The sequence below is a fragment of the Nannospalax galili genome, unplaced genomic scaffold, assembly GCF_000622305.1.
Source record: "Nannospalax galili isolate Female #2095 unplaced genomic scaffold, S.galili_v1.0 scaffold704, whole genome shotgun sequence".
In the NCBI taxonomy this organism is placed as follows: Eukaryota; Metazoa; Chordata; class Mammalia; order Rodentia; family Spalacidae; genus Nannospalax; species Nannospalax galili.
Genome location: NW_008352394.1, coordinates 198,271 through 209,107, shown reverse-complemented (window position 1 = coordinate 209,107; position 10,837 = coordinate 198,271). Strand labels below are relative to the sequence as shown.

Below are 10,837 nucleotides of genomic sequence, written 5' to 3'. Positions count from 1 at the left end.
TTCATTTCCACAGTTCTGTGCTTGGTTTTTGTCTGCTTAAGTTTGCATGGATCTTGTGCATGCTGACACCATTGCTGTAGTTTATATGAGAAGGGTCCCAGGTACCTGTAGGACTATTTCCATATAGTCATGCACCTCCTCCATGGCTTTACAGTCTTTCTACCCTCTGTTCCGCAACGGTCCCTGAGCCCTGAGTGGGTGGATTTTAACATAGGAGTCCTGTCCAGGGACCCACACTCTACAGACTCTTATTCTCTGCATTTTGGCCATTTGCAACCTTTTGCATTTCCTGGCCCTCTGTTGCCTGAGGAAGCTTCACTGATGAGAGTTGAAAGACGCATTACTGTTCCTTCATCCGTTGTTCTATGTTCTGTGTAGAGGTATAGAGGTTGTATCCTAGACATGCCACTTAGACTTGAGCAATTTAAAGACAATCTCTGTGTGTGACCAGTTGTGGAACTCTGTAATTACTCTGTCTCTTGAAAAAGAAGTTTCTTTGATGGGTGGTGACTGGGATACTCGTCTGTGAATTTAAGGATCCATATTTTGCCCATAGTAAGAAATTACATTTGTCTAGGGATGGTCACAAAAACTTACTTGGAGTTTTCACTAAGATCTGTGACCTCTCCAGCTATGTGTATTTGACTAGGTTTACAGTACCACACATGAGTTCCCGCCCATTGAGTGGATTTTAAGTCCAATTAGGCAGCTGTTGATTACCCCAAAGATAACAAAGTGCCACTACCGCATCAATGTCGTTTGCTGTACTGGTCATTGATGTGGTTTTTAGGCCTTGAAGCTGGGGTTGGACCATCGATTGATGTTCTCTCATAGCAGCTTGCATAGTGCTCTCCAAAGCTATGAGAGCTAGCCTTCAGGGGAGGTGGCCTCCAGGTCAGTCCCAGGTCTGTTGCTCCAAATCCTGTGCACAAAGTATGTCCTGTCTTCAACAATAGGGTCTTACCATCAAATCCTGGGAGGCAATCAAAGGCTGTGGCAATAGCCTGTGTAATTTGGGGAGTCTCTCGGACTACCCTGGAAGCCCCAATTTTGTGATCACACAACTAACTAAAGGTTTGGTGACCAAACATGCTTGGTGTTTCCCTGATCCCCATCTGGCGGGGTTTGAGCATTACTTGGCACCCTAGCTACTTAGGAATCCACAGGCTAAATGTCCTCCCTCTTCCCCTTCTTTCCCAGCCCCTTCCTTTTCTTCTCTGACTCCTGGTCTCCCAACAAGCCAAAAGTGAAATGGAAATGTGTGCTGATTTAAGAAAAGTGTTAGATGAAAATGTACTTCCTTTATTATATAGGGAGATATTTTTAAATGCATATAAATAAACATTTTTAATTTGCTTAAATGTTCAGATTTTGTCACCGTGGAGCATGTGTTTTGTTACACCAGGAGTGGTGACTGTGAGGTTCCAGACTGCCAGTCCATCTGGTGCAGTGGGGAGAATGCCCTTCTGGAACAGCTCCCCAGGCCAGGATTGCCCTCTAGAGCTGCTCTGGGTGGGCCAACGTGGAGCTGGTTTGCATCACCCACTCCCAGGGCCAGGCTGTTTTCCTCAGAGCTGCAGACCTCCTGCCCTGTTCCTGCTGTCACTCACACATGCACACCCCCTCAGGTGCTGGAGCTCTCCTATTCCAAGGCTCGGGGCTTCCTATCCTGAGTCTCTCCCTAGAGCAACTGTTGGGGCCTGATCTGCACAGCCCACACGAAGCTTTTGGTAACTGATGGTGGGCTCAGCTCCTCCACAGGACTGAGGTTCTCGACGTGGGGCTATAGTTCCACAGAAATTATATACAGACACAGTGCTGGCATGTTCTATTTCACTTGTTAGTGTCCTTGACTAAGCTGCGGGCCTTAGAGGGCCAGGCCATGCCAGGTCCACATCTGGATCCTGGATCTCTAGCTGTAGCACAGGCCTGCCACCCAGCAGAAAGGCGCATGCAAGCCCCCCTGCTCAAAACAACACTGGCCATCCTTAGAGGACATCTGGGACACCTCTGATCTCTGGATCTAGCTATAGGGTCTAATGGGACCTGAGGGGATCTCTTTACTCAGCTACTGCCACACCACAGCCTCAGGGGAAATCTTTTTTTTTTTTTTTTCTTTTTTTTTCTGGACAGGGCTCATGTAGCCCAGGTTGGCCTCAAACTCCTGGGATTACAGACAGGCATGTGCCATGATACCCAGTTTATGTAGTACTGCAGATTGGATCCAGGGTTTCATGCATGCTAGTCGATTACTCCCACATACTTTCTAGCCCCTTCAAGGGAACCCTTTAGGTGACAGGAAGCCCATAGTATGCTTGTGAATGTCTTAGGCAACTTCTCTTCTTCATGGAACTCAACTGCTAATGGACAGGTAACCACTGCTCAACCTTCTGAATACCCATGCGGGCAAATGCTGCAGCTCCACTGCCTGCATAGCCTAGCCACTGGCCTGCCAGGCAGAGGTCTCCTAAGGACGGGGCCTCAGCTCCTCATGCCACCAACTATCCCTATGCAGACCAGGCTGGCCATAATGAATTCAGAGACCTGCCTGCCTCCACCTCCCAAGTGCTGAGATTAGCGGCATGGGCCCCTACACCTGACTACATGTCAGCATCTTATATGAGATACACTACCTATGAGTAGACAGCCAAGCATGCACTGGACCTATGCTCCTTCATCCAAAGACCATCTATAGCTCCTCTTGATAGGCCAGGAGACTCAGAGAAGCTGAGCAGCCTGCCTGAAGTCTCAGAGCTTGGAGACTGTCACATAGGAACCCATCCCATTTAACCCCCAAACCTGCTGCTTTACTCAGTCACAGAAAGGGAATGGCCCTCCAGACCTGAGCTTCCCAGTAGTCCCTAGTGAGGATGCTCAGAGGACCTGGTGTGGCCTCCTGGGTAGGAAGCATGGGGAGTGCAGAGAGAACATTCAAGAGCTGGGGCATGGTGGCTCACACCTATAGTTCCAGGACTTGAGAGGCCAGGGTGAGCTATATATAGTGAATTTCAGGTCAGCCTGGGCTACAGAATGAGACTTTGTCTAAAAAACAGAAAAAAAAAACCAAACCAACCAACCAACAACAAAAACACTGGACAATGATGATATGGCAGCAAATAAAAGCATTTACTGCACAAAGTTGGCAACCTGAGTTTGATCTCTAGATCCCACTGTGAAAGGAGAGAACCCACTAAAGTTGTCTTCTGATCTCCATATGCACACCATGCCAGGTTGAGAGTCGTATATAACATACACACATACACACACACATACACACACACACACACACACGTTTTCATTTAAAAATTTTTATTTTATATGTATGTTTTGCCTGCATGTATATAAATGCACCATGTGCATGCAATGCCCATGGAAGCCAGAAGAGGGTGTTGGGCCCTCTGGAACTGGAGTTAAGGACAGTTGTTATCTGCCATGTAGGTGCTGGGAACTGAACCCAAGTCCCTTGAAAGAACAGCCAGTTCTCCTTATCGCTGAGCAATCTCTCCAGTCCAATGAATTTTTTTATTTTTAAGAAAAAAGCCATTCAGGATATTCAGGGACTTTCCTTGAAGTGGGGCTTGTCAGAGCCTTTGATGTGCTAAAACACCATGGTGACTGCAAGATTGCCCAAAGCTACTGGACCAGAGCAGAAAACGGAGGCCCAGAGAGGGGAAGTAGCTACTCCATGTTCACGCAGATCATAGCACTGTGTTCACTGCCAGATACCTTTCTTTCCCCACACCCTCTCCCTACACTTTTCTTTTTAAAAAATATTATATTTATTATATGTGTATGAATGTATTACCTGCATGTAAGTATACCCATGTCATGCAATGCCCATAGAGGTCAGAAGAGGGCATCGGATCCCCTGGAACTGGAGTGTGGATGCTGGGAATTCAACTTGGGTTCTCTGCAAGAACAGACTGTGCTCTTAACCACTGAGCCATCTCTCCAGCTGCCTTACTCTACTCTTCTGGTACCACCTAGTTCCAGTGACTCAGGTGTCAACTGCCATGGAGGGGCCCTGGTGCCTCTTCAGTGGGTGGCAAGAGAGAAGAGGCTGCTGTGCCAGGACTGGGTCCACCTGTGCGCTGTTATCCCAGGCCCAGGAGCAAAGGGCGATAGCAGACAGGCTACACACACTTTTATGGCCTAGCCACCTCCCAGAACAGTAAACAGAGGGGTAGGCAGCTGGCACCAGAGCCCTCTGGGCAGACAAGATCTCAGGCAGCTGACTCCTGCCCACCTCTGGAAGGGAGGTAAGAGCAGCTTTTCTCAGAAGCTTACAAGAGTACTCTAAGTTCCCCTTGCTCATGTTCTGTCTTCCCATTCTTCCCTTCCTGACCTGACTAGCACATACTGTCCTGTGAGGTCTTAGTTTGAACACTGCCTCCTCCAGGAAGCCTCCCAGGCTGCCTGGATGACCAGGGAGCTGGCTGTGTACTCCACACATATGCTGCTTCCCACCAGGTCCACAGCAGAGGTCTGACTAACCCTCATCCTTTTATGTGCGCACCACTGTGCATGTGACAGTCTTTCCACTGGACCAGGCACTTCTAGGGTCAGGACTGTGTGTTTCCCAGGCCTAGCCATGCCAGGCACCTGGGGGGCAGCATGAATGACAATGGCTGAAGGAAACCTGAACTGAAAGTGTCTGAAAGGCTGATAGTCTGAGTGTGGTGCTGTTCACAAGGACTCGCCTTTCTTCAGGCTCAGAGACCTGTTCTGGCAGTGTCCTGTTTTGATCGTCTGTGTTTTAAAGGCGACCTTTTTGGGAGCCTTTAGAACAAGAAGGGAATACACGGTCATAGGAAAGGATGATGGTAATTTATTCTTCTTAAAAAACTCCTTTAATGCTATGTATGGTTTTTACACTTTCTTTAAAAAGAGGGAAAAATTATTCTTGAAGCCACATCCAAGAGAGTCCACTCTACTTAACCCAACTAGCTATGAGCTCCACATGGTCCAGTGGATGTGTCTGGGGGTTCCCTGGGTATGATGCCTGTGGGGAGCTGGGCGTGAGCAGGCAGACTCTGTTTCTACCCTGAGAGGCCTCCCCTCCATCTGCAGGTCTCCCTGAAGTGCTAGGGAGGGGACAGGTTCTATCCTGAGAGCAGCAGTCAGTTGCTGAGCCTCCCCCTCAGGTCCAGTCCTGCTGGCTTTGTGGCCACCTCCAGGCTGGGGAGGGCCGAGGCATGTGTCAATAGGTCAGGTGGAGGTGAGGCTGCAGGAGGAGGCAGATATCATTATTGCCCTTCACATGGTGGACTACATACAGGCCACCTTTTCACAATACTGTCTCCTCTCTCTAGGGCCAGTCTGTTCCATGAAGCAGCCTTCCACCTTACTCTGGAGCTCCAGAGGAGGAAGTAAGGCCCCAGGCTTGTCTTGACTCCTCATCAAGCCCTCTGGATCTTGAGATGTTACCAGGTGATTGAGACTTCCCACTGAACTCCTCATCCTGAGACCTAGTATATAGGAGATGGAAGAGTTCCCTGGCGAATAGGCTTATCACACAGCCCAGCCAAAGGGAGGCAGGGAGAGGGTGGGCGACTTGTCCACAGTGACCCCAAAGGTCGCTAGCAGGCCTAGAACTCAGAACAGCGGAAGCTATTGCCCAGAACCTAAGCCCCTAGGTCCCTGAGCCCCAGAATGGAAAGGGCTAGGGTAGAAATTCTTCCTTGACAGGCATTGGGGAGGAAGTGCCCAGGAGCCCCGCGTTGCTGGGGCACAGACTACCCAGGGGTGGCCCTGATGAAGTGGGGGTGCTATCCAGGGCCAGGGGTAGCTGTGTGGGAGGTGGCTGCTGCTGCTGCTGCTTCTTCTTGTTCACTTTGCGCTCCTTGGCCCGCCGGTTCTGGAACCAGATCTTTACCTGTGGGATGGTAGAGTGGTTATGTGGAAGGTGTTGGGGGGACCTGGCTGAGAAGGGGAAGGGGGGCAGGTGACATTTATGGCTTACTTGCTGCTCCAGTCACTAGACCTCAGGGACCAGAACACATTCTCCCTAGGCCTTAGGTACCTGCCCCTCTCTGTCACCTCCCTCCCCGCCTCTCAAGGCCTGTTCCTCCAGAGACCCTGTGACCCATGACTGCCTTTTCTTTGGATCTGAACAGCACTGACTGTGCCCCCTGCATCCCTTTTTCCCTTTCTGTGAGTGGTGGTGGTAATAATTAATATTAAATTAAATATTACTTATAATATTGATAATATTATAATAATAATTGGAGGGTGTGGCAATGTGATAGTGGTCTGGAGACACAACTCCCTGTTCTCCCTCCATGAGCTCTGTCTGTCTCATGGCAGTCTGGAAGCCAGATTCTGGGCCTTTCTATTGGAGCCAAGGTGGGAAACCTACACACCTGCCGCTCTGTGAGCCCCAAGTTAGCGGCCAGCTCTGACTTGCGCCGGATGGTGATGTACCGGCTGTAATGGAATTCCTTCTCCAGCTCCAGGCGCTGGTGGTCCGTGTAGACCACGCGGTACTTGTCCTTGGTCCGAGTCTTACCTGAGGAGCAGAAGGGACCGCGAGGAAAGTGAGTGTTGGGGAGTGCCCGTAGAAGGTCTGGGCAGCCCCTGGCAGGAAGCTGCTCACCTGGCTGGGGCTTTGCCAGGTTTCCTGGACTGCAGCTCTACCAGCCATTAGCCAGCTATGCCAGCTGTGAAAAATGCTGTTTCTGGAAGGCCTTGGGGCTGTGTGCTAACAAACTCCCCAGGTAGTTCTGACTCAAGGGTCCCCAGACCATGAGTCACAAGCATCATTAAGGGGACACCTAGCTGGTGAGGGTAGACTTAGGCATGCGGGCTAGTGCTAGCTGCTCTTTCCTCCTGTGCAAGAAGGTGAAGGGGAAGCAAAATTTGAAACTACCCAGGGCTGGAGGGGGTTCCCCAGTTCTGCTGAATTCTAGCCCCAAAGTCAGACCAAAAGGCCTGGGAATTCTAGTGGACCCCCAGGATCTGCCAGGTGCCCAGAATGGACACACAGGATATCATGTCCTGCTCTAAGGCTGCATCAGGGGGCAGGGGGCTGATCTGCTCAAGCTGTTTACACTCCCTTCTGTGTCCAGGCACAGAGCAGCTGTGACTGGAAACATTCCACAACATAAGCTGAGCTCCTACTTCGAGCCACACTTTGGTGTGGTGGTGAACAGATGAAGAATTATAACTGGATGCTAGGGGAGGGAAACAGATAAGAAGAAAATAAAAATGGAAAGTGTTGGATTTGGTAATTGGTGATTATTTAAGGGAAAAGAAAGAAGACAGGGAACCTGGGAATTTAGGGTAGAAAAGGACTGGAATTTCAAGTTGTGACACTAGCTGGGTAAGGTGGTGGTACCTATAGTCTCTGCTACTGGGTTGGTTGAGGCAAGGGAATCATTTGAGTCTAGAAGTTCAGGACCATAAGACCCCTGTTTTTAAAACAAAAACAAAAACAAAAACGGGGAAACGGGGCTGGAGAGATGACTCAGTGATACACTGGCTGCTCTTACAGAGGACCCAGGTTTGGTTCCCAGCCCACACATGGCAGCTAACAACAGTCAATAACTCCAGTTCTGGGGAATCCAACACCCTCTTCTGACCTGCACGGGCATTGCAGGACATGGGAATAATAAATAAATTCTTTTTAAATCAAGCTTTCAACACAGTGGCCCTTGAAGCCTTACTGAGACAGGAATTTGAGCAGAAGTATAAAGGCAGCAAATACCCAGGGAAACTGGTTCTGACAAAGGGAACAGCAAGTGCAAAGGCCCTGAGGTGGGGCATATTTGTCACATGCTTGTATGTCTGAGGAAGAGTGAGGAAGCCAGTGGGGTGAAGGTGCAAGGAGCAAGGGGGACAAGGGCAGGAGTCAAGGGAGGGGACTCTGGGATGGGAGCCATTTCAGAACTCTGAGCAGAGGGAATGTATGGTTTACTGCAGGTTTTCGTGTTCCCCTGGCTGCTGTATGGAGAGCAACTGGGGACAAGAGGCAGAACAGGGAGATCTGCCATGTCCCAGGACAAGAGGGTGGTAGCTTGGCTTCTGTGTGGTACTGCCTGGGCCAGGAGCTGGACGTAAGGGATGTCTGGGGTTAGCGTCAGGACTGTCTTTGGGGTGGGGCTTAGAGGACTGTCTGAGGAGAATATTAAGAGTCATTTATTCTGGGCTGGTGTGGAGCCTGACTGAACACCAGTTTCCTTTGTAAGAAGCTGAGTATGCGGCCAAAATAGGAAATTCATGCTGGCACACATGCATGCGTCAGGACGTGACAGGCCCTAGGATAACCCTGGAGTCCCTCCTGCCCCCCTCCCCAAGTGCCCATAAACAGCCAGGGCTTCACTTCGCAGGTCTGGGCCCTGGCTCTGCCTGTTTCCCAGTACCCCTACATTAAAGACCTGCATCTGGCCCTACTTCCACCCAGCCCACACAGCTTGGCAGGACAGCCCTGGGCTCCTCTCCAGCCAAGTGGTTCTGTGGAGAACAGGAGATAGCAGCTGTTCCTAGGCAGCTTCTCCCTGGGTTTTCTGCCAGAGCAGTGGAACCACACGGGACACTTCTATATGCAGCAGGCTCAGAGCACACGCGGGACAACCTCAGCCCCAGGCCACAGGACAGCCTCGGGCCCTGAGCCAGGCCTGGCCACAGCAGGACCCAGGGAGAGGCTGCTGAAGCCTTGGCTTCAGATTGGGCCCCTCCTTGATCTAGAAAAGTCAACAGTGGTCAGAAAGGAGGCCACTACCACCACAGCCTAGCATGGACTCTGAACTCATTGGGGTCACCAGCTAGAGCCGGAAGGAGTTCAGTCCCCTGCTATCTTATAGATGAAGAGAGATTCAGGATGGTCATGTGGCTGCCAGTAGTCAAAGAGACCTTGTGAGTCCCTCCAGGAACTCTGGGCTGCTAGTGTTCCAGGAGACCAATGAATGCAACCCTACACATTTTAGATGTCACACTGCAACTCTGTCACAGTGTCCAAAGGTTGGAGACCCCCGGTTAGATCTATCCGACTTTCCTGCAGGTCACTGGAGGCCCAGGTGGGTAAATACATGCCTAAGGTTGTGCCCTCTAGTTTAGAGCTCTCTCTTTGCCCCTTCTAATTCTTAACTCCCCACCTCACCATATTTAGGTACCATTGAGCTGGTCAACACCCTAAGCATTGGCAATAGAAACTCACACTATAGACCACACCTCCACATACACTCCTAGGAGAGGGACAGGCCATGGTGAGGGCAGGCCAGAGGGCTTGGCCTGGCCTGGGGCTGGATAGCCTGGAGCTGGGGCCTTTAAATTCTTAGAAGATGGAGGACTCACAACTACCTTCAGGAGACAGGCTGGGCAGCAGATGAGGCTCTGCCTGAGTGGGCCCAGACCCAGCCACGAAAGCATCCATTCTCTTAGCATACAGCTTTCTCACTCTGTCCCCATGATGAGCAGCAGGGACCCACAATAGCCATTCACAGCTTGGAGCCAGGGCTTGGAAAGCTTTACTCACTGAGGGCCATCAGCCTGGTGATGACCTGAACTAAGAATAGGATACCCTCACCTCCAGGCAGCTCTTACCAGAATGGAGGGGTGAGGACCAGAGACAGGGTGTTAGTTGTATGGTGGTTCCTCTGTTCCTGCCAGACATCAGTGGATCCCTGGCCCATAGGCCTTAGAGGAAGGGCCTGGAAAGGGGCTGATGGGCGTAGGAACCCACTGGCCAACTTCTGTCTGGACCAGTTGCTTAATACACAGAATTTTATTGTTAAGAAAACAGCTCAAGGAGCTGGAAAGATGGCTCAGTGCTTAAGAGTACTGGCTACTCTTGCAGAGGACGTGGGTTCAGTTTCCAGCACCCACATGGCAGCTAACAGCTTGTAGCTCCAGTTCCAGGAAATCCAACACCCTCTTCTCACCTCCATAGGCATTTCATGACACAGGTGCACCTACCTACATGCAAACAATACACTCATACACATAAAAAATATATTTAAAAAAAGAAAACAGCTCGACAAAGAACAAAATGTTTGATTCCCTGTATGGTCCAGAGACCAGGAAGTCCCACATGCTGTCCAGAGTGAGTGCCAACTGGAACATCTTCTTAGGAGTCAACTTGGCAGCATATAGCCTGGTTTTACATGCACACGGCTTTGACCTACTTCCAGAAACTAACCTTACAGAGAACTGCCCGTAGCAGTAGGTGTTACTAGTAGCACAAGACTGATAACGATGTCTTTGGGTGCAAGTAGGAAGTCATGGACATGGAATACCCGTGAAGAGGGGCATTGTCCAGTCATTACAAAAAAATAAGACTCCAAATTGTTGATATAGAGCAATTGTTAAGGCTTGGTGGGGAGCAAGATACAGGATGCTATAAAAAGTTGCCACTAGGCTGGGAAGATGGTTCAGTGAGTAGAGTGCTTGCCACACAAACATGAGGACCCGAGTTCAGATCCCCAGCATCCACATAAAAGTCAGGTGTTGTGGTTCACACCCATAACCCCAGTGCTGAGAGTATGGGGTGGAGACAGGTGTATCCCTAGAGCTCACTGACCAACAAGTCTAGCTGAAATGGTGAGCTCTAGGATCAGTGAGAGACTCTGTCTCATAAAATAAGGTAGCAGGGCTGGAGAGATGGCTCAGCGGTTAAGAGCACTGACTGCTCTTGCAGAGGACCCAGATTTGATTCCCAGCACCCACATGGTGGCTACGAACCGTCCTTAACTCCCATTCCAGGGGAATCCAGCCCTCTTCTCTGACCTCCGTGGCATTGCATGACACAGGTGCACTCAAATACCTGCAGGGCAATACACTCATACACATAAAATAAAAAAAATAAAATATTTTTTAAAAAATGTAATCCTCTGCCTGGAAC

At 50.2% G+C, this 10,837-nt stretch overlaps 1 protein-coding gene across 3 annotated transcripts in view; it reads right to left on the bottom strand.

Annotated features, from left to right (window-relative positions):
* Window positions 1-4,868: 4,868 nt before the first annotated feature.
* Window positions 4,869-10,837, bottom strand: part of Cdx1 (caudal type homeobox 1) — a 30,260-nt gene continuing 24,291 nt past the window's right edge. For 2 of the 3 annotated variants that reach the window (XR_003846477.1, XR_003846478.1), the window contains exon 3: window positions 6,373-6,508. Coding sequence is in view for 1 of the 3 variants with exons in the window: in XM_008849384.2 (XP_008847606.1) it covers window positions 5,663-5,875; window positions 6,363-6,508 (359 nt within the window). In the remaining 2 variants the exon portion in view is untranslated. Of the gene's footprint in view, window positions 5,876-6,362; window positions 6,509-10,837 lie in introns of those variants that run through there. The other variant, XM_008849384.2, reaches the window with a different exon arrangement.